Genomic DNA, 22,675 nt, shown 5'->3' on the forward strand with positions numbered 1-22,675 from the left:
AGCTGGGACAGATGTTGCCTGGTTCAGTTCTCTTCACTGGAGTAAGGGACGTTCTCTAGGATCCAAGACCTCTTGGCGAGACCTTGAAATATGAACTTTGTAATTAGTAATTAATGATCTCAGCATTGTCTGTGGTAATCACTGCCAGATATGTACAAAACAAGCATCATTGCCAGAATCTTTTGGTGAGATTAATTGAGAAGAGAAGACTGAATTTGGGGAATATAAAAATGTACTTAAAAGATTTTATATACTCCTGGCAGGTGGTGCTCATATAAGAGGACTGTGGAAGAGAAATCAGCGCTACCAGAAGAGCCTGATTGGATAATAGGTTATTGACTATTTCTGGCTTATTTTAGAAATGAACTTTGAAAGGGAGTTTTTGTTAACTTGAAAATCTACCCAACTGGACATCTGCTCTATAGAAGCACATGTGAAGGGCTACAGAAGCACAATTAGATTTCAGTGAACTCACATTACTGCTAGAAAGGAGGCATATCCTGTGGTATTCATAGTGAAATATTTTATCAGTAATAAGAACTAGGCTGAAGAATGGAATGCCATTTTATACTGACGCTTCTAGTATACGCTTGCAGTTTAGTAACATTTTGAACTGCGCTTACCGTTCAGTGAAGTCTATGCTGCTAGAAGAGAGACAGATCTCTAGTGTGCATAGGGGATAGAAAACCACTAGCTAGAACCACCCCATCTTTTATGGCCTGCATAGTACAGGCTGGGCCATGGTAGATAGCTAGGGAGTGGGGCAGAAGAAGAAGAACTGCAGCTTTATACCCTGCCCTTCTCTCTGAATCAGAGACTCGGAGCGGCCTACAATCTCCTTTATCTCCTTCCCCCTCAACAGACACCCTGTGAGGTGGGTGGGGCTGAGAGGGCTCTCACAGCGGCTGCCCTTTCAAGGACAACTCCTGCGATAGCTATGGCTGACCCAAGGCCATTCCAGCAGCTGCAAGTGGAGGTTCTCCCAGATAAGAGTCCATGCACTTAACAACTACATCAGACTGGCTCTGTAGAAGCTAATGTGGACTCAGAATGGATGCCTGGATCTAAAATGGATGTCAGGAGATCCCCTCTCAAAGGCAAGAGGCTTAGCCAGGAGACAACACAAGTTAACAGGAGGGACTTCAGAAATGCTCAGCGTGTGGCAAGAGCCTGAGGCACAGATCCGACTTTCACGTTCCTCAGAGAATCCGTATGAAGGTAAAACTTTCCTATAGCTGATTCTGACGAGGCCGTTCTTTGAACACCCAAATGCTGGAGGTTCAGAAAGAAGGGAACACACAGAAGGGCCTTTTCAGTGGCCATTTTCCTCTGTGAAACTCACTCCTTCAGGTTATCTGCCAGTCTTAAGTTTTTTTACTGACATCTACAAAACTGGCAGAAATAATTCCTTTCCCAAATCCTGAGGGTAACTGATATCTACCACGTCTCTTCTGTTGGCAGAAACCAGATACAGCAGCCGGCATCCTTAATTCACAAAAATTTTATCTGACAAGCAGTTCTGGAGGGGCCTTTCTGAGCCCCAATCCCTCCCCAGTCCAGCCTGCTGTGAGATTTTTGTGGATTCGCCACTTTGAAGGCCAAAATGTTCCGGCAGTAGGGTTAATTTGGGTTGAAAGGAGAAGGTTCTACACGCTAACCCAACAATTCAGTGAGTTCTTAGGGGGTCAGACCCCTCCCCCGAAACAGCAACATCTGGTATTATGTAAATTGTCCAGTATCTGTGGTTTTGATGGTGAACATTGTGCAAATCGTGGTTGTGTTCCCCACCCACCCACAGCTTCTCCCAGAGAATCAGGAAGGAGGAGTAAGACTTCCCTCCTCTAAGTCTGAACCCCCCCCCCCCCCCCCGCCCAACTTCATGAGCTAGAAATGACCCTTGGGACCAGGGTTATCTCCAGCCTCTGTCTTCCAAACTCCCCCTTGATTCCCTCCTTGGAGATTCTGCCTTTAGGGAACAGAGTGAGAATTTTCTTTATTTTCCATCTCGCTTTCTATCTTGCTTCACTTGGAAAGCTATCTGCATTAGGGCTCTAAGAGGCTTCAAGGGGAAAAATCCCTCCGCCTCTTTCCCAGTGTGTGGAAACGGGTGTCTGACAGGATGACATCCCATAATACAGGGGTGGCCAACGGTAGCTCTCCAGATGTTTTTTGCCTACAACTCCCATCAGCCCCAGCCAGTTGTAGGCAAAAAACATCTGGAGAGCTACCGTTGGCCACCCCTGCCATAATACTTCTGTTAAAGGGACAGCACATTTTTCTGCTCCCAAGCAGTTGGCAACCCTGGACGAAACGTTTCTCTGTTGTGCACAAAGTTCTTAAAAATCCCCTTGCAGATGTCTGACCTGCTCCTTCAAGCAGATTCCAGCCTGGTCAGGCAACCCCTCCCAAGCCCAGTTCTTCACAGAACAAAACGGGATTTATGATCGAATGTCACCCTGACCTGTTACCCTTTGCCTAGTGGTTTGCTGTTGACCGAAAAGCCTCACCTTTTTGTTCCAAACCCTACATTCATAGACATTCCTGTAACTTTTATGTGTCATACACAAACACTCTTTCCTCCTGATAAATCCCGCCCCCCGGGGGGGGGGACTCATCTGTGTCTGCTGGAGGTCGGTTGTAATTCTGTAAGAACTTCAGCCCCCCCCCCCCCGCCCAAGGTTGGCAACCCCGTCAGCCCCCAGGTTTGTTCCACTAGGGAAGCGTAATTTTTTAAATTATTATTGGGGGAGTCAAGGTATAATCAGCTCACGGAAGGTGGAATCTTGTTTTCCTCCAGTCCTTGAATTTTAAGGTCCCCAAGGGCTGAGCTATATATTATATTATTTGTAGCATAACTTAGCTCTAACTTGATTTGAAATCTATAATGTAAAGCTAGTATAATGAGCTAAGATGAACTTGTGAATTTTATAAGTTTCATTATTTAATCTTTGAGAGAAGAATGAAGGAAGAAGATGAAGAATAGATGAAGATACAATGTTTAAGTGATATTAAGTTTGGACAGTGTAAAAGATTTTGTTGGGAGTTGTTAATTTTTAAATTCTTCCTTTAATAAAGAAAGAAAATGCAGAAAAAGAATTACAAATTACAAAAATGTATTATTGGGGGAGTCTCCAACCAGTGCCTTTCAGTACAAGGAAAGTCACATGTATAAACCTGACTTTCTGTGTCAGGTCATTTTAATGTGCAAAAAACCAAACACAAAGCTGGCTTTTGTGTGTGTGTGTGGGGGGGGGGGGGTTAGTGAGTAAGAGAGGGCTCAGGCGGCACTGGAATCAGCCACAGCCCCATCTAAAGACCCAGATGTGGGGCCAGTGTGGGGCTGTTTAACCACACTAATATTCACATTCAATAATCTAGAAATGTTTTACGGTCCATTTTGCACAGATGATGTGCAGTGTTCTTTCTTTGTTGGAAGGACTTCCTGAAGTCCAATAATTCCCAAACTGGTTTGGCTGCAACCGGCCGTTGCTTCCATCCAGTTTCGGAATCAGTCCTTCCTCAGGCAGCTCCCCCAGGGATAAAGTAATCCAGTTGGCACAGGATCGTAGTCAAAATAATAATCAAAATCACGTTCCAACAAAGCTAGTGACCAGTAAACATCCAAAGGAACCACAAGTACAAACAATGCATTACCAAATTAAAAAGAAATGAATGCCAGAGCTGGAGAGCCAGTTTGGTGTAGTGGTGAAGTGTGCGGACTCTTATCTGGGAGAACCGGGTTTGATTCCCCCCTCCTCCACTTGCACTTGCTGGAATGGCCTTGGGTCAGCCTGAGCTCTCTTATCTGGGAGAACCGGGTTTGATTCCCCACTCCTCCACTTGCAGCTGCTGGAATGGCCTTGGGTCAGCCAGAGCTCTCTTATCTGGGACAACGGGGTTTGATTCCTCACTCCTCCACTTGCAGCTGCTGGAATGGCCTTGGTCAGCCATAGCTCTGGCAGAGGTTGTCCTTGAAAGGGCAGCTGCTGTGAGAGCCCTCTCCAGCCCCACCCACCTCACAGGGTGTCTGTTGTGGGGGAGGAAGGTAAAGGAGATTGTGAGCCGCTCTGAGAATCTTCGGAGTGGAGGGCGGGATATAAATCCAATATCTTCTTTTTCTTCTATATTATTTGCAGCTGAACCAAAATACCCACAAGAAAAATAATCCGGAAAAGGGATCCACTTAGCTAAAATAGTTGACCTTCGATGTGAAGTATTTCTCCCTTAATTATATGTAATTTTGTCCAAAGAAGAGGAAGACGTGGGGGTGGGGTGGGGGGGCATTAGGATCATGAAGACCACCAAGGGTGGGGAGAGTGAATGCCTGGACTTGGCTGGCAAGACAGCAAGGGAGGACACTCACCCAGAGCCTCGTTCGAGAGTCTGTTGCATTTTCTTTCACAACGGGCCTTATTCCTAGACTGGTTTTTTTAAGAAAAAGAGGTGCCAGAGCTCATTAGCACAACTCGTTTGCATAACTCACTTGCATCTACCACACACCCCGGACATCACCAGAAGGTATACAAAATGATATCGGCTCAGCATCTACCTTGAAATGCTCTTGGATTATAACCGTAATTCAACAGTTATGTCATTTTAATCTAAACAAGAGGCTAGACGGCCACCTGACAGCAATGCAGATCCGGTGAATTTAGCGGGAGGAGTTTGTGAGTTTCCTGCCTTGTGCAGGGGGTTGGAATAGATGACCCTAGGGGTCCCTTCCAACTCTATGATTCTATGGTGTTAACTGTCATAAGAAAACCTTACTCCCATTGTCCTTTAAAAGTTATTTTTTCCTATGTGGCCGCAGTGGCATGATGAAGATTTCCATCTGTCTGCTTTATTTGTATGCGTTATTTATTTTTTTTTGGGGGGGGGATATTAGAAAGTTTGTCACATCTTGGGTTCAGAAAAATTTTCACTGGGGGTTTGAACAATGATGCTCAGAAGCAAGGTTTTTTGGGGTTGGGGTTTTGGATTTTTTTTGGAGGGGGGAGTAAGAAAGAAAGAGCACAGTAAAATTTAGAGGTGCAGAACTCCGTTCCTGTGAGCTCGTGCCTGAAATGAGGCCTCTTCCTAGGAACAATATGAAAACCAAAGCATTCATATTTTCTCCAGGGAAGCTGATTTCTGTAGTCTGGAAATGAGCTGTCCTTTCATTCAGGGGACCCCCACTGCCCGCCCCCCCCCCCCAGGCTGGCATCCCTATTAAAACATCAAAACCAGTTTACAGACATGCAACTACACACACCACACACACACCTGCCATGATATTCAGCGTGATTTCTCAAAAATCCTCATCCCTTTCAAACAGACCTGGCTCTGCCAAGGAATGCCCCACATCGGTTTCATTTCTCTGCGCTGCTGGCATTTTTGTCTCCTGGCTGCCTTGAAGGGCTGGAATGCTCTCTAAGCAGGGGTTGTTGTTGGGGGGGGGGGGAGTGCTTTTTGTGGCTGGATCCCCAGTGTCCCCTGGACCAGCACCTCTTTTTGGGGGAGAAGGGCTCCCAATTCCTGATGAGAGAACTGGCAGAAACCAGGGCAACATTGCATATAGGAGTCCCACCACGTTTCCTATTTTGCTTTAAAGAATGAGCACTCCTCTCTCTCTCTCTTTCTGTCTCCCTGGAAGAATTAAAGAGAGAGAGGAGGGGAGGACTAGCAATCCTAGAGAGGCACATGGAGGGGCTGTAAACAGGAGAGGGGGGAGTCATTTCTTCCTCCTCCTTCACCCCTTGCAAGAAAGCACCTGTGAATCTTGGAGACTGGGAGTTCCCCCCCCCCCCCCGTTTTAAAAGTTTTATTAGTTTTCTGAAAGTTAGGGGTAAGAGGGAATAGGAAATTATAGTTACAGCTATATCTTCATCTGCATGTAATATACTTTCTTAGACTACAGGTCTGCATCTGATATACTTTCTTAAAAATACATAATACTGCCACTTTAAATCTTCAGCATTTTTGATACGTTTATGTTGTAAGTCTTCTTGTTGAAGTACCTTTCCAGGTTGACATTTCCAACAAAGGCAGTCTTATAATAACAAAAAAATACAGGAGAAAGGAGATATAAGTTCACACCAAAGAGTCTTAAGAGTTGTGGAGCATCTAGCCGAGCCAGGAAGGAGGTTTTTGTAGCGGACTTGAGCGCAGAATCCGAATCCAGTGCCTTTGGAGATTAGAGGAAGTCTGAATGGCTTCCCGAGGAACATTTAGGAAGGAATGGGGGTGGGCAGAGAGCGAGATTTGGGGAGGGAGAAGGAGGGAGCAGATTAAACGAAGGGGAAGGAGTGTGGGGCTTAGGGGGCAGGACAGAAGGGGCTGAAGGAAAGGGCGGGGGAGCTGTGAAGGGGGTGTTAAGGGGGGCTCAGGGACTCAGTCTGAAGAGTGCAAAGAGGGATTTTTTTTTTGCAGAGAATCTTTCCCCTCAGCATCCAGACTGTGCCCCTTTTGGGGGGGGGGGAATGAAAGCCCAAGGGTCAGCTCTCCTCCCCACAGCTGATCTGCTCTGGGTTGGATGCTTTAGGGCAGTGTTTCCCATTTTGCAGGGTCATGACCACAGAAGCCTCAATAGTGGGTCACAAGAAAAGCCAAAGCTAGCCCCGCCCCCAGCAAAGTATGAGTTCTGCTCTGCTTCCTTCCTTCCCCCATCTCTGTGTTGTGCAGAGAAAAGCTAGCCTTGAAGACTGACACAGGCTGCAAAGCCTGAGCTCCATTTTCTTTCCTTCCTTCCCCCCATTTCTATGACACAATTCCTGTCTCCTGGCTCCACCCTCAAAGTCTCCTGGCGCCACCCCTGAATTTTAGTGGGCCATGAAGGAGATGTGTAAAAATAACTGGGCCATGGGGAAAAACAGTTATAGGTCTTCTTTTCTTTCCTTGTAACTGCAATCTTTCCAGTGTTTTGCTTTCCCCACTCCAAGGTAGGTGGGAGCAAAACAGAGGGGTCTAATGGCTTCCTCCCGTTTAAACCAATCAGCATGGAGTTTCCGCCTTTCGGGTGTTTTGTTTAAATGGGAGTACATGGGGGGGGGGAGCAAAAATGGAGGGTTTTAATGGCTTCTTCCATTTAAACCATACGGTGTGGCAGGAATGAAGCCATTTCAGCACTCGGGTTTCTCTCCCCACTCTGAGGTAGGGGGAGCAAAGCACAAGACCTCATCTTATTTCAACCAACCAGGACAGAGGGTCTGCCTCTCAGCTGCTCTGTTTAAATGGGAAGAAGTCATTTCAGTGCTCCATTTAAATCCACACCCACTCCAAAGGGGGGGGGGGGACAAAACAGAGGTATTTAATATCTTCCTCCATTTAAACGATCCAGTTTCGCCGGTCCCATAGGGTATAGGGTTGCCAAGTCCAATTCAAGAAATATCTGGGGACTTTGGGGGTGGAGCCAGGAGACTTTGGGGGTGGCGCCAGGAGACATTAGGGGTGGAGCCAAGATCAAGGCTGTGACCAGCATAATTGAACTCCAAAGGGAGTTTTGGCCATCACATTTAAAGGGACGGCACACCTTTTCAATTTTTTCCTTCCATATGAAATAATGGATAGGGGCACCTTCTTTTTGGGCTCATAGAATTGGACCCCCTGGTCCAGTCTTTTTGAAACTTGGGGGGTATTTTGGGGAGAGACACTAGATGCTATACTGAAAATTTGGTGCCTCTACCCCAAAAAACAGCCCCCCCCCCAGAGCCCCAGATACCTGCAGATCAATTATCCATGATTTTCTATGGGAATAAAACTCCATAGGGAATAATAGAGTTCCCAACAGAGATTTCCCTCCCCTCCCCCCGCTTTCTAACGACTCTGAAGTTGGGGGGGGGGGTCTGCAAACCGGGAGATCCCCTGCTCCCACCTGGGGATTGGCAACCGTAATAGGGTATAATGGAGTTGAATAAATTTTGCAATCTCAAGTATTTTCTGAATCCCAATACTATACCAATATTGGGATGTGGGAATATTGAGAAATCCCAGTGTTTTTCAGGTCCATTAAATCCAAATCCCAAAATATCAATTTTGTGTGCGCATACTCTAGTTTAAGGGTGGTGGGGGGTGGGGCAGGGCTGGAAGGTCTTCTCATGAGGAAGCCTAATGCTTTATTAAATGCTTAGGAAGCTGTTCTGGGTGCAAAGCATTTTCATGTGTGCATCTTGGAAGAGAATTCTCAGTTACAAAGTGCAACCTCCCTCAGTCTGATCCAGTTTTTGGGGAGGTGAATTCCCTCTGCGGAGTGCGCATTTTGGAAGTGAACTAAATCTTCTCTCAGATGTTTGTGGAAATGTTCGGCCCTCAAGGGAGGATTTGGTTGGCTGAATGGCCTTAAAAAGAAGATTAGGAACTGGCTGGCTGTGGATCACCTGTAGCATTTAAAGAGAATTAAACTGCGTGTGATGAAACGGCTGAGCCACAGCAGATTGATGGGACTCTCTGTCTGGGGCAGTGATGCTCCCTCCGGGGGGGGGGGGGGTTGCAGGGGACTACATTTCCCAGCAGGCCTTGCAATCCTCAGGGAGGTCAACCCCGCCTCCTCCAGGGGTCGGGGGGAGGAAAAGGGGGGGGGTCCTGCAGCGCCTCCCTCTCCCCACCTTTCCCCGGCTGCAGGGGGGCAGGATCCGGCCTTTGCACCTGTGCAGCAGCAGGACAGGTGAGCAGAGCGGAGGATTCGGGCAGGACGGGGGGGGGGAAGGGGAGGGGGGCTTCCCGGGCTCAGCTGGTTCCGCGCACGGGGAGGGGGGGCCCCTCTGGTCCGGGCGGGGTTCCCTTGTTGCCCCCACCCCTGAGCTGGCTGCTTTCGCTGGGATGGGAAGGGGGGGGCTCTTGCTTTTTTTTGCAGGCTGCCCCGGGCGAAAACCCCCCCCCCCTTGAGATTGCCTTTCCCTTCCACCCCGCCCCCCACTGCATTTCTGCAAGAGAATCCAAGTCCACTTTCTGCAAACGTGCGGGGGGGGGGGGGATGGATCTGCAGAGCTGGAAGCCGGGAGAGGGAGGGGTGGGGTCGGTCCTGGTTCCCCAGTGCCCCCTCCCGCAGTTCCTTCCCTGCCTCTTCTACTCTCAGCCCCCCCCCCCCACACACACACACTGCAGGACTGGACCGGGTGAGCTGGAAATGCTTTTTTTATTGGAGGGGGGGGGTCTCTGGGGCAGCAGGGGGGGGAGGGGAGGGAGGGCGTGGAAGGCTGCAAATGGAAATCAGAAGGGGGGCAGCGTGGCTATGAACTGGGGCGGGGGAAGGCTGGAGTCCTCCTGGTGCAGTGCTCCCTCCGGCCCGTTGGAGAGGCCTTTGGGCCCAGAAGGGTCAAGAACATAAGAGAATCCCTATTGGATCAGGCCAGTGGCCCATCCAGTCCAACACTCTGTGTCACACTGTGGCTAATAGCCACTGATAGACCTCTGCTCCATAAGCTTATCCAATCCCCTCTTGAAGCTGGCTATGCTTGCAGCCAGCACCACTTCCTTTCCCTTCCTCCCCCACAACAGACACTCTGTGAGGTGGGTGGGGCTGAGAGGGCTCTCACAGCAGCTGCCCTTTCAAGGACAGAGTCTCAGAGCGGCCTACAATCTCCTTTCCCTTCCTCCCCCACAACAGACACCCTGTGAGGTGGGTGGGGCTGAGAGGCTCTCACAGCAGCTGCCCTTTCAAGGACAGAGTCTCAGAGCGGCCTACAATCTCCTTTCCCTTCCTCCCCCACAACAGACACCCTGTGAGGTGGGTGGGGCTGAGAGGGCTCTCACAGCAGCTGCCCTTTCAAGGACAGAGTCTCAGAGCGGCCTACAATCTCCTTTCCCTTCCTCCCCCACAACAGACACCCTGTGAGGTGGGTGGGGCTGAGAGGCTCTCACAGCAGCTGCCCTTTCAAGGACAGAGTCTCAGAGCGGCCTACAATCTCCTTTCCCTTCCTCCCCCACAACAGACACCCTGTGAGGTGGGTGGGGCTGGAGAGGGCTCTCACAGCAGCTGCCCTTTCAAGGACAACCTCTGCCAGAGCTCTGGCTGACCCAAGGCCATGCTAGCAGGTGCAAGTGGAGGAGTGGGGAATCAAACCCGGTTCTCCCAGATAAGAGTCCGCACACTTCACCACTACACCAAACTGGCTCTCCAGTTGGTTGGTTGTAATTCTGGGAGAACTTCAGGCCCCACCTGGAGGCTGGCACCCCAGTTAGCCCCCAGGTTTGTTCCACTATGGAAGCATTTTTTTTAATTGGGGGAGTCTACAACCAGTGCCTTTCAGTACAAGGAACATCACATGTATGAATCTGACCTTTTTGTTGCAGCTGATTTTAATGTGCAAAACGCCAAACACAAAACTGGCTTTTTTTGGTGGGGGGAGGAGATGAATGAGTAAGAAGGGGCTGGGTGGGGGGGAGGGGGAGAAGGGATCTCCTGCCTGCAGTGGAATCAGCTGCAGCCCCATCTAAAGACCTCGATGTGGGCCCAGTATGGGGCTGTTTAAGCACACTAATATTCACATGCAATCATCAAGAAATATTTTACAGTCCATTTTACAAAGACGACGTGCAATGTTATTTCTTTCTTTATAGCACTTCCTAAAGTCCCGTAATTCCCAGACAGGTGTAACTGCAATCCCTAAACAGGTATGGCTGCAACCGGCCGTTGCTTCCATCCACTTTCCCCAGGCAGCTCCCCAAGCGATAAAGTATTCCAGTTGGCAGTGCTCTGTATCTCCAGTGGATCCAGCTGGGCTCCACACTTCCGTTGTCCTGGGCTTCTCTTGAAAGGGCCAGCCGCATCGGTTTGGGAATTATTGGATTTAAGGAAGTGCTACAAACAAAGAAAGAACTCTGCGCATCGTTTTTGCAAGATGGACTGTAAAATATTTCTAGATTAATATGGAAATGTTGCTGTGGTTTAAACGTTGTTTTTCAGTATATGCATGAGTAAAGACTCTCACAAGTTGTTTGATAGTGATATGGCTGACTCATACCCGTGAGCTCTCTGGTTTCACATAAGGGGGAGCGTTGTGGCTTGAGCAGTGCAAACGCACCAGGGAGCGGCTGTCGAATCTCAGAGTGGCTCACAATCTCCTTTACATTCCTCCCCCACAACAGACACCCTGTGAGGTGGGTGGAGCTGAGAGAGCTCTGACAGAAGCTGCCCTTTCAAGGACAACCTCTGTCAGAGCTATGGCTGACCCAAGGCTATTCCAGCACTTGCAAGTGGAGGAATGGGGAATCCAACCCGGTTCTCCCAGATAAGAGAGCTGTGGCTGACCCAAGGCCATGCCAGCAGGTGCAAGTGGAGGAGTGGGGAATCAAAACCGGTTCTCCCAGATAAGTGTCCACACACTTAACCACTTGTGGAGGTCTTGTGGGTTCAGGTCTTGCTAAGGGGGCTGCCAGCAAGGACTCAAAACTCACCTTTTGGTGGTTAGACCTGATGGGATGACTCCTTCGTGCTGAATGGAGATTGTGAGCTGCTCTGTGATTCAGAGAGAAGGGTAGGGTATAAATCTGCAATTCTTATTCTCCTTTCCCCTTGTGACATGTTTGCTATCTGTGTCTCTCCTTCCCCCCAGAGAGCAGCCTCTCTTCACGGCAAGTGAACAAAGGCATCTTTTCACAGATGGAAGCGACTCAATAGAAGGGGCAGGAGATGGAAGAGCAGGACCCAGAAGGACCTGGAACTGGCAAGAGGGCAAGCCAAGGCCCCTTTCTCCTCCAAGCTGGGAATGGTGTTGAATTCTGGGAAAGGGCTGGGACAGAGATTCCACCTAAAGACACCGTGACCTCAGATGTACATTGTCAACAGTTCCAGCAGTTCCTCTACCATGAGTCCGATGGGCCCCGAGAGGTTTGCAGCCAGCTCCATGGACTTTGCAGCCAGTGGCTGAAGCCGGAGAGGCACACCAAGAAGCAGATCCTGGACCTGGTGATCCTGGAGCAGTTCCTGACTCTCCTGCTCCAGGAAATGCAGGGCTGGGTCAGAGGATGTGGGCCGGAGACCAGTTCCCAGGCGGTGGCCCTGGCCGAAGGTTTCCTCCTGAGTCAGGCAGAGGAGAAGAGGCAGGAAGGACAGGTGAGAGGGATTCTCTCCTGTTTGTCTAATTCAAGGAATTATTTCTGGCCTTGTCCTAAGACGTCCTTGCGAGATATTTGTTCAAGCGTTAATCATCCAAATGGGAATGTTTATAGCCTCCTTTAGCAACCTCTTTTTCTAGAGGATTTCTGATCCCTCCAAGTAACTCTCCAGGTCTGCTGATGGCAGGGTGCAGAGTCTGGGAGTGGGGCAGGATCCATTCCTTGGTGGCTTTTCCATTCCATCTCTTACCCCCCCCCCCTTCCTTGCTGCTGTTTCAGATGTGGGCCCCATCCAGGAAGAAAGAAGCTGCATTCCCTGAGGCAGAAGGAGCTTCCTTGGAGCAGGGGCAGAGAGCGCAGGCTGTGGAGCGTGTCCAAGATGCTCTTTCGCTTTCCTGTGGTAAAGACTTTTTGTGCCTAGATATTATTGGGGCACTCAGTGAATTTGTTGCATAGAGAGTTGTGGCAGGGTGTGTGTGTGGGTGTGTGTGGAATTTAAACACCTTTTCATACAGCACAGAATCTGTGGCACTCATTGTCCATTAATTGTGATTCCTCTCAAAGGGGATTAGACAAGTTCATGGAAGGCAGTTCTTCACAGTAATTAAAATATTCCGGTCTCACCCTCCTCCTCCTTCTGGGGCACCAGAGCTCTGAAAAACACTTTTGGGGGGCCAATAAGGATGAGAGGATTTGGCTTCTGTACCTGTGCTTATGGGGCATCTCGTGGGCCGCTGTGGGAAACAGGATGCTGGAGGAGGAACAGCAGGATGTGGACTGGCACCTCTCAGGAGCTGTTCTCTCAAGAGCGGTTTCTGTCAGAGCTCTCTCAGCCCCTCCTACCTAATAGGGTGCCTGTTGCAGGGAGAGGAAAGGAAAGAGATTGTAAGCTGCTCTGAGACCCTGAGTGAAGGGCGGGGTATAAATCCTGTCTCCTCTTCTTCTTCTTCTACCCACGAGTCTCTAGATGCGCTCAAGTCACTTGTGGGCCAATGGAACAGTGATGTGTCACACCACGTCATTTCCACCCCCTCTGAAATACATAGGATCCTAGAGTTGGAAGGGACCTCCAGGGTCATCGAGTCCAACCCCCTGCACAATGCAGGAAACTCACAAACACCTCCCCCGAAATTCACAGGATCTTCATTGCTGTCAAATGGCCATCTAGCCTCTGTTTAAAAACCTCCAAGGAAGGAGAGCCCACCACCTCCCAAGAAAACCTGTTCCTCTGAGGAATCGCTCTAACAATCAGAAAGTTCTTAGAATCATAGAATCCTAGAGTTGGAAGGGACCTCCAGGATCATCTAGTCCAACCCCCTGCACAATGCAGGAAACTCACAAACACCTCCCCGCTAAATTCACAGGATCTTCATTGCTGTTGGATGGCCATGTAGCCTATGTTTAAAAACCTCCAAGGAAGGAGAGTCCACCACCTCCCGAGGAAGCCGGTTCCACTGAGGAATTGCTCTAATGGTCAGGAAGTTCTTCCTAAACTCTTTTGATTTAATTTCAACCCTTTAGTTCTGGTCCTACCTTCCGGGGCCACAGAAAACAATTCCACACCATCCTCTATAGGACAGCCCTTCAAGTCCATGAAGATGGTGATCATATCACCTCTCAGCAGTTTACCAACTTGTCAACAAGTATAGTATGTGGAACTTTATCAAAAGCCTTAGTGAAATCAAGATAAACGATGTCTACAGCATTCCCCAATCCAGCAAGGTAGTCACTTTCTCAAAAAAAGAGATCAGGTTAGTCTGAGATGACTTGTTCTTGAGAAAACCATACTGGCTCTTAGTAATCACATCCATTCTTTCTACAAACAAGGCAATGGAATAACAAGTCCCAGAAAACACTCCTCATTCCTCCTTTGTCTTGCAGGCAGTGAAGAGATGCTGTTGAATCGTTGTCTTTTCAGAAGTGTGGAAACGGCTGCTGCGTCTACAGTCCAGGTGAGGAATCTGAGCAGGGGAAAGTCTGGATCCCTCCTTCTTTCTCAGCGGGGCTTTTGCTCCTGCAGTTTCTGTAAGTTTTCCAGGCAAGAGAGGGTCTGCATGCCATTCCCCCCAGCCTTACATCCTGTACCCTTCCAGGCTACTCCCATCCAGTGTGCAATCTCTGCCTGGCATGACCTCTGAAGAGGAGGGGATCTTCTTTTTCTTCCAGGGTCCCTTTTCCTTTGAGGAGGTGTCCGTCTCTTTCACGGAGGCAGAATGGGCCCTGTTGGATCCAGACCAAAGAGCACTGTACAGGGAAGTCATGCTGGAGATCTATAGGAATGTGGCGTCTCTGGGTAAGGATCTTTTATAGGCGCGGAAGGTGTGAATTCCGCCATTGTGATGAGGGATGAATCCAGATGCTGAACAGCAATATGCCGTTTTGACTCCCTGTTGCGTTCCTTGCCCAGAGGCAACGGTGGCCGGTGGTGTAGTTATCACCCAAGCTAGAGAAGGGGTCCTGGACTGAGGTAAAGGTGGGATGAGAGGCCCTCAGAAAGACTGCAGAAGGGGACAGATCCTGATTTCTTTATTGCCAGCCTTTTTAACATACGTTTTCCATGGACGGTATTACGAACATTTGCTCTGACTGTGATCTGGAAATGATCGTTCCCCCGCATACACTAGTTGGGATCCTGTGCTTTGATTTTGACTTTTTATTCTTTTACTTGGACTAAACCCCGTTGTGGGGAGACATACAAAATGTGCAAAAAGTTTGCTGCGTGTGTTGTGGCCTTTGGGAAAGATAGAGGGAAGCCAGGTATGTTGAGAAGGCAGGTTTTTGGAAGGAAAGTGGGGAAATGTGGGGCAAGTTATTCTTTTCTTCTTGCTTGGATTCTGTCCTTCCCCTATAAGAATGGTCATTGTCCGTCTCTGCAGGAAAAAATTGTTACCAGCTCAGCAGGCTTCTACTTGGGAGTACTGTCTCGCTTAAGTTTACTACTGGATGGGATCTGGCTGGAACCAAGTTTTGGTAGGAAGAGAAGAACACAAGCATGCTCTAATATTATCTGGGAGAACTGGGTTTGATTCCCCACTCCTCCATTTCCACCTGCTAGCATGGCCTTGGGTCAGCCATAGCTCTGGCAGAGGTTGCCCTTGAAAGGGCAGCTGCTGTTAGAGCCCTCTCCAGCCCCACTCACCTCACAGGGTGTCTGTTATGGGGGGGAAAGGGAAAGGAGATTGTGAGCCGCTCTGAGACTCTTTGAAGTGGAGGGCGGGATATAAATCTAATATCTTCTTCATCTTCTTCTTCTAATGTATTTTATTGAACCTTAAGAAAAATAACATATGAATATATGAAGCTGCGTTCTACTGAATCAGACCCTCAGTCCATCAAAGTCAGTATTGTCTACTCAGACTGGCAGCAGCTCTCCAGGGTCTCAAGCTGAGGTTTTTCACACCTACTTGCCTGGACCCTTTTGAGTTGGAGATGCCGGGGATTGAACCTGGGACCTTCTGCTTACCAAGCAGATACTCTACCACTGATCCACCGTCCCTCCCCTAACTGGCAGCGGCTCTCCAGGGTCTCAATCTGAGGTTTTTCGCACCTACTTGCCTGGACCCTTTTTAGTGGGAGATGCCGGGGATTGAACCTGGGACCTTCTGCTTACCAAGCAGATGCTCTATCACTGAGCCACCGTCCCTCCAAAAAAGCTCGGAGCGTAGAACTTAAACGCAGCGTCCGCTGCTTAACCGAATTCGGAAAAGAGAATTCTCTTGAGAACCGTACAATGGAACGTTGACAATAGCTATACTTTTTTTTGCAAAATAAAAACTTCCTTGTGGGAATGCCACGAGCACACCGGTAGTCAGACCCTTGACGCCATTACACTTTGTCCATCAATGGGTTGTCAGCCAGGCCAGAGCCCCGGACATACAAGAGAGATGTGACACGAATCTCTAGACACTGAATCAGAGACACAGCATATAATTTAAGGAATGTAAGCTGTGGGTGAGGGGATCGGCAGCCAGGCACTGTCTGTGTGGGAAGGACAGGAATAGCCAGGTCTTAATGGAAGAAGAAGATATTGGATTTATATCCCGCCCTCCACTCCAAAGAGTCTCAGAGCAGCTCACAATCTCCTTTCCCTTCCTCCCCCGTAACAGACACCCTGTGAGGTGGGTGGGGCTGAGAGGGCTCTCACAGCAGCTGCCCTTTCAAGGACAGAGGCTCAGAGCAGCCTACAATCTCCTTTCCCTTCCTCCCCCACAACAGACACCCTGAGAGGTGGGTGGGGCTGAGAGGGCTCTCACAGCAGCTGCCCTTCCAAGGACAGAGTCTCAGAGCGGCCTACAATCTCTTTTCCCTTCCTCCCCCACAACAGGCACCCTGTGAGGTGGGTGGGGCTGGAGAGGGCTCTCACAACAGCTGCCCTTTCAAGGACAGAGGCTCAGAGCGGCCTACAATCTCCTTTCCCTTCCTCCCCCACAACAGACATCCTGTGAGGTGGTTGGGGCTGAGAGGGCTCTCACAGCAGCTGCCCTTTCAAGGACAACCTCTGCCAGAGCTATGGCTGACCCAAGGCCTTTCCTGCAGCAGCAAGTGGAGGAGTGGGGAATCAAACCCGGTTCTCCCAGATAAGAGTTCGCACACTTAAGCACTACACCAAACTGGCTCTCCTTTTGCTGACATTTATTCAATATTACTTATACATAAATGGCCGAGGCTTCATTAATCCACAATTCCACCACAGAGCCTATGGTGGAGACAGACAACAGGCTCACATCTAAATAAAGGCTGGGGAGTTTAATTTATTTTATTTATTTACTTTAAATTCCTATTCCGCCCTTTCCGCAAGCGGACTCAGGGCGGCTGACAACATTCATATTCACAAGCTAAAACCAATAAAAACCAATAAAGCCTAATTACAATTTAAAATTTTAAAAACCATTTCATGGTGGTGTATCTCTACAATCTAAGTGAGTTCTTCTATTCTGACGGTGATCACTGAGTACTCTATATGATGTCGGGTGGCAGTTCTCTCCCGGTTAGATATCAAAGGCCTGTGGGAACAATTCGGTCTTACAGGCCCTGCGGAAAGTGGAGAGATCCCGCAGGGCCCTTATGGCCTCTGGGAGAGCATTCCACAATTCTGGTGCTGCCACCGAGAAGGCCCTAGCTCGCGTCAAACGCAATCTAGCCTCCTTTGTTCCAGGGATGGACAATGGATGTTTTGTCCCTGAAGGATCTCAAGAGAGCATTCCCTTCCCAAGTGAGCTGGTAGAAAGTCCGTATCCTTCATGGTTATTTCAAGACAACAAGCCCATGGGACTTTTCTGCTTCATTTTTAAGCAACTCTTAGTTTGGTAGAATAATAAACCCCACTGGACAAGGTGGGAGGGAGGCCTTCTGGGGCCTGGAATTTGAAAGATCAGCAGCTCCTTCTGGGAAAGAGCTCAGCTGTGGCTCTTGAAAGGTATCCTTACATCCGGAATGTTCTGGGGAAAGGTGGGGGTTGGTTAAGGTTAGTCAAGCGTGACGAGGCCAAGGGTCTGTCACACAGATGGCCCTTACCTGCCCTCCCAGGTACTAATGCTTCCATTTTTTTTCCAGCAAAGGATGATCAGATGAATGAGGAGGGTGAGGAACTACAGCTGCGTTTGCCAGATGAAGTTATTAATAAAGACTCAAAAGGAAATGTAAGGAATCGAGGCAGACCCAAGAGAAAGAAGGACAGCCGTTTTGTTGAGAAGAGAAATGGAAGAAAGCGTAATGAACATTTTCCCAAGCACAATACAATGGAGATGAGTCGGTCCATTAAGTATGGAAAGGACATCAGATATCGATCACAGCTTCTAGTGAACCATAGAATAGAAAAACGAGATAAATCTTTTGAAAGCTCGGAGTGTGGAAAGAAATTCAATCAGAATGGCAAGCTTCAGCAGTGTCAAAGAACTCACAAAGAGGATAAACTGTCTGAATGCACAGTAGGTGGAAAGAAATTCGGGTTCAATGGCAATCTTCAGCAGCATCAAAGAACCCACACAGGAGAGAAACCTTTTGAATGCACAGAGTGTGGAAAGACATTCAGTGACAAGAGCAGTCTTAAACAGCATCAGAGAACCCACACAGGGGAGAAACCTTTTGCATGCTTAGTATTTAGAAAGACGTTCAGTGACAAAAGCAGTCTTCAACAACATCAGAGAACCCACACAGGGGAGAAACCTTTTGAATTCACAGAGTGTGGAAAGAGATTCACTCACAGTGGCACTCTTCAAAAGCATCAGAGAACCCACACAGGGGAAAAAACTTTTGAATGCACAGAGTGTGGAAAGAAATTTAGTCGTAGCAGCAATCTTCAAAAGCATCAGAGAACCCACACAGGAGAGAAACCTTTCGAATGCTCAGAGTGTGGAAAGAGATTCAGTCAGAGTGGCACTCTTCAAAAGCATCAGAGGACCCACACAGGAGAGAAACCTTTTGCATGCTCAGTGTGTGGAAAGACATTCAGTGACAAGAGCAGTCTTAAACAGCATCAGAGAACCCACACAGAAGAGAAACCTTTTGAATGCTCAGAATGTGGAAAGAGATTCCGTCAGAGTGGCAGTCTTCAACAGCATCAGAGAACCCACACAGGGGAGAAACCTTTTGAATGCTCAGAGTGTGGAAAGAGATTCAGTCACAGTGGCAATCTTCAAAAGCATCAGAGAACCCACACAGGGGAGAAACCTTTTGAATGCTCAGAATGTCGAAAGAGATTCAGACAGAGTGGCACTCTTCAACAACATCAGAGAACCCACACAGGAGAGAAACCTTTTGAATGCTCAGAGTGTGGAAAGAGATTCAGTCAGAGTGGCAACCTTCAACTGCATCAGAGAACCCACACAGGGGAGAAACCTTTTGAACGCTCAGAGTGTGGAAAGAGATTCAGTCAGAGTGGCAGCCTTCAACTGCATCAGAGAACCCACACAGGGGAGAAACCTTTTGAATGCTCAGAGTGTGGAAAGAGATTCAGTCAGAGTGGCAGCCTTCAACTGCATCAGAGAACCCACAAAGGAGAGAAACCTTTTGAATGCTCAGAGTGTGGAAAGAGATTCAGTCACAGTGGCACTCTTCGAAAGCATCAAAGGACCCACACAGGAGAGAAACCTTTTGCATGCTCAGCGTGTGGAAAAAGATTCAGTCACAGCTGTACCCTTCAAAAGCATCAGAGAACCCACACAGGAGAGAAACCTTTTGAATGCTCAGAATGTGGAAAGAGATTCTGTCAGAGTGGCAATCTTCAACAGCATCAGAGAACCCACACAGGGGAGAAACCTTTTGAATGCTCAGAGTGTGGAAAGAGATTCAGTCGGAGTGGCAGCCTTCAAAAGCATCAGGGAACCCACACAGGGGAGAAACCTTTTGAATGCTCAGAATGTGGAAAGAGATTCAGTCACAGTGGCACTCTTCAACAACATCAGAGAACCCACACAGGAGAGAAACCTTTTGAATGCTCAGAGTGTGGAAAGAGATTCAGTCATAGTGGCAACCTTCAACTGCATCAGAGAACCCACACAGGGGAGAAACCTTTTGAATGCTCAGAGTGTGGAAAGAGATTCAGTCAGAGTGGCAGCCTTCAACTGCATCAGAGAACTCACACAGGGGAGAAAGCTTTTGAATGCTCAGAATGTGGAAAGAGATTCAGTCACAGCGGCAATCTTCAAAAGCATCAGAGAACTCACACAGGGGAGAAGCCTTTTGAATGCTCAGAGTGTGGAAAGAGATTCACTAACAGTGGCACTCTTCAAAAGCATCAGAGAACCCACACAGGAGAGAAACCTTTTGAATGCTCACAGTGTGGAAAGAGATTCAGTCACAGTGGCACTCTTCAAAACCACCAAAGAACTCACACAAGGGAGAAACCTTTTGAATGCTCAGTATGTGGAAAGAGATTCAGTCAGAGTGGCAACCTTCAACTGCATCAGGGGACCCACACAGGGGAGAAAACTTTTGAGTCCTTAGAGTGTGCAAAGGGATGATGTTGGAGTAGCACTTTTTGAAAACACCTGAGAACTGACACGAGGAGAAACCATGTAGCCCCTTAGGCTGGGAAAAGAGCACTTCACTTATTTCACAAGTAAAAAGCAACCACAGACTATGAAAACCGTCAAAGCAGTATAAACTCTTGTATAAAGCTTTAATCTACGTGGACATCTTACCCTAACCAAGAAGAAATCTTACAAATGCTCAGCCTACAGAATGAACCTTAGGCGTGTCTGAAGCCCTCAGATCCCAGGAAGAATAAATCAAAGATATGCTCTGTCAGCTGAAGTAGATCTAAGATCAGCTCACATCTCCTTTAGCTGGGAGGATTCCACTCAAGGGAGTGTTAGACATCTGAAAGGCCTGAATTGTTTTGACTTCATTGTGAGGCCTCACTCTAGGCCTTTTCTACCTGAAGAGACAGAAAAACCTGTCTCAGTGCTGAGACAAGAACACAGAGGAAACCAGTGTTGTGTCATGGTGACCCTCCATGTTGGCAGAATTAACAGCTGGATGCAGCTGGGACAGATGTTGCCTGGTTCAGTTCTCTTCATTGGAGTAAGGGACTTTCTCTAGGATCCAAGACCTCTTGGCGAGACCTTGAAATATGAACTTTGTGGTTAGTAATTAACGATCACAGCATTGTCTGTGGTTATCTCTGCCAGATATGTAAAAAACAAGCATTGTAGCCAGAATCTTTTGGTGAGATTAACTTAGAAGAGAAGTCTGAATTTGGGGAATATAAAAATGTACTTAAAAGATTTTTATATACTCCTGGCAGGTGGTGCTCATATAAGAGGACTGTGGAAGAGAAATCAGCGCTACCTGAAGAGCCTGATTGGATAATAGGCAATTGACTATTTCTGGCTTATTTTAGAAATGAACTTTGAAAGGGAGTTTTTGTTAACTTGAAAATCTACCCAACTGGACATCTGTTCTATAGAAGCACATGTGAAGGGCTACAGAAGCACAATTAGATTTCAGTGAACTCACATTGCTGCTAGAAAGGAGGCATGTCATGTGGTATTCATAGTGAAATATTTTCTCAGTAATAGTATCTAGGCTGAAGAATATAATGCCATTTTATACTGATGCTTCTAGTATACGCTTCCAGTTTAGTAACATTTTGAACTGTGCTTACAGTTCAGTGAAGTCTATGCTGCTAGAAGTGAGAGAGACCTCTAGTGTGCATAGGGCATAGCTAGAGACCACCCCATCTTTTATGGCCTGCATAGTACAGGCTGGGCCATGGTAGATAGGGTGTGGGGCAGAAGAACTGCAGATTTATCCCCTGCCCTTCTCTTTGAATCAGAGACTCAGAGTGGCTCACAATCTCCTTTCCCTTCCTCCCCCACAACAGACACCCTGTGAGGTGGGTGGGGCTGAGAGGGCTCTCACAGCGGCTGCCCTTTCTTTCTTTTTTTTCTGAGTTTATTTTTTTCATTTTAAATAATTTTATTACATAATAAAAAGAAAAATTTACATAGAAAAGAATCAATCAACAACCACAACATAAGTACAGACATAAAATTCAATATACAACATATACCTACCACACTCTAATAACATACCAACAGACTGACAACATATTAACATCATACTAACTCCTCATTATACGAGGAGTGGTTGAGGTTATCAAATTATAAGTTCTATTATTCCAAGCCAACACCTTTTCCTTTAACCCATTGATATACTGGATTCCACGTTTCATTACATCTCTGGATGTTCCCCTCTCTTAGTCTAGTAGTTAGGATATCCATTTCTACGGCGTCTAATAGCTTAATAATAAATTCTTCTCTGTTGGGTATTATGGCTGTATTCCGGTATTTGGCATAGAGAATTCTTGCTATAGTTACGATATGTAATAACAGCTTCGTAATGGGTTTAGAGAGATTACTTGTAAAAATACTTAACAGATATAGTTCTGGTACATGGGGTAAATCAATTTTCAGAATTTTTTTGATCCAAATACCAATCAAAGCCCAATATTTTTTTGCCTGGTCACATTGCCACCATATATGGTACATGGTTCCTTTAGTTTTTTTACATTTCCAACATCTGTTACTATACTCCGGGTATATCTTTGCCAATCGTGCCAGAGTGAGGTACCAACGATACACCATTTTATACAAATTCTCCTTGTAAACAGCAGATCTTGTCAGTTTGAGATTACGCTTCCACAATTTATCCCACTCCTCTAATTCTATATTATAACCAAGGTCTTTCAACCAATTAATCCAGGCCTCTTTTACTAATTCCCCCTGCATTTTTTCCTGGAGCAACCACTTATAAACATTAGAGATAAATTTTGTTTTTATTTGTAAGAGTCGATCTAGCTCGATTAACTTCGATTTCTTTGGGAAACCTTTCTCTTTATCGTTCTGATATTTAGATTTTACCTGGCATTGCAGCCACCAATCTAAGTTGCTAGTTTCTTCCATTTTCAAATTATTTTGATTGTCTAATAGATCACCGTATGAACTCATACTTCCCCATTTAAACAAATTCGGATGTGTGGAGGCTTCTATGGGTGACAACCACAGAGGTGTGTACACATACTTGCTTTTGATCTCCAACCATACTCTAAAGAGAGATTTTCTTATCTCATGCCTTAAAAATAGACCAGCCTTAGTTGGAATTTGATACCAAAGGTAATTATGCCAGCCTCTCTCTAGTCCCG

The 22,675-nt window shown here is 47.4% G+C and overlaps 1 protein-coding gene across 1 annotated transcript; it reads left to right on the forward strand.

Annotated features, from left to right (window-relative positions):
• The first annotated feature begins 1,148 nt into the window (after positions 1-1,148).
• Positions 1,149-19,991, forward strand: LOC132571589 (oocyte zinc finger protein XlCOF6-like). Its single transcript, XM_060238387.1, has 4 exons — positions 1,149-1,218; positions 13,912-13,982; positions 14,212-14,323; positions 17,854-19,991. The coding sequence occupies exons 1-4, from the start codon at positions 1,149-1,151 to the stop codon at positions 19,989-19,991; spliced, it is 2,391 nt and encodes a 796-aa protein (XP_060094370.1).
• Positions 19,992-22,675: the final 2,684 nt, after the last annotated feature.

The sequence above is a fragment of the Heteronotia binoei genome, chromosome 5 (genome assembly GCF_032191835.1).
Source record: "Heteronotia binoei isolate CCM8104 ecotype False Entrance Well chromosome 5, APGP_CSIRO_Hbin_v1, whole genome shotgun sequence".
In the NCBI taxonomy this organism is placed as follows: domain Eukaryota; kingdom Metazoa; phylum Chordata; class Lepidosauria; order Squamata; family Gekkonidae; genus Heteronotia; species Heteronotia binoei.

What these genes read in the sequence shown, in the direction of transcription:
- LOC132571589 (XM_060238387.1), top strand. Translation starts at nt 1,149, where the DNA reads ATGCTCAGCGTGTGGCAAGAGCCTGAGGCACAGATCCGACTTTCACGT. An exon ending in CTCAGAGAATCCGTATGAAG is followed by an intron (nt 1,219 to 13,911) that starts GTAAAACTTTCC and finishes TTTGTCTTGCAG; the next exon opens with GCAGTGAAGAGATGCTGTTG. An exon ending in CTGCTGCGTCTACAGTCCAG is followed by an intron (nt 13,983 to 14,211) that starts GTGAGGAATCTG and finishes CCCTTTTCCTTT; the next exon opens with GAGGAGGTGTCCGTCTCTTT.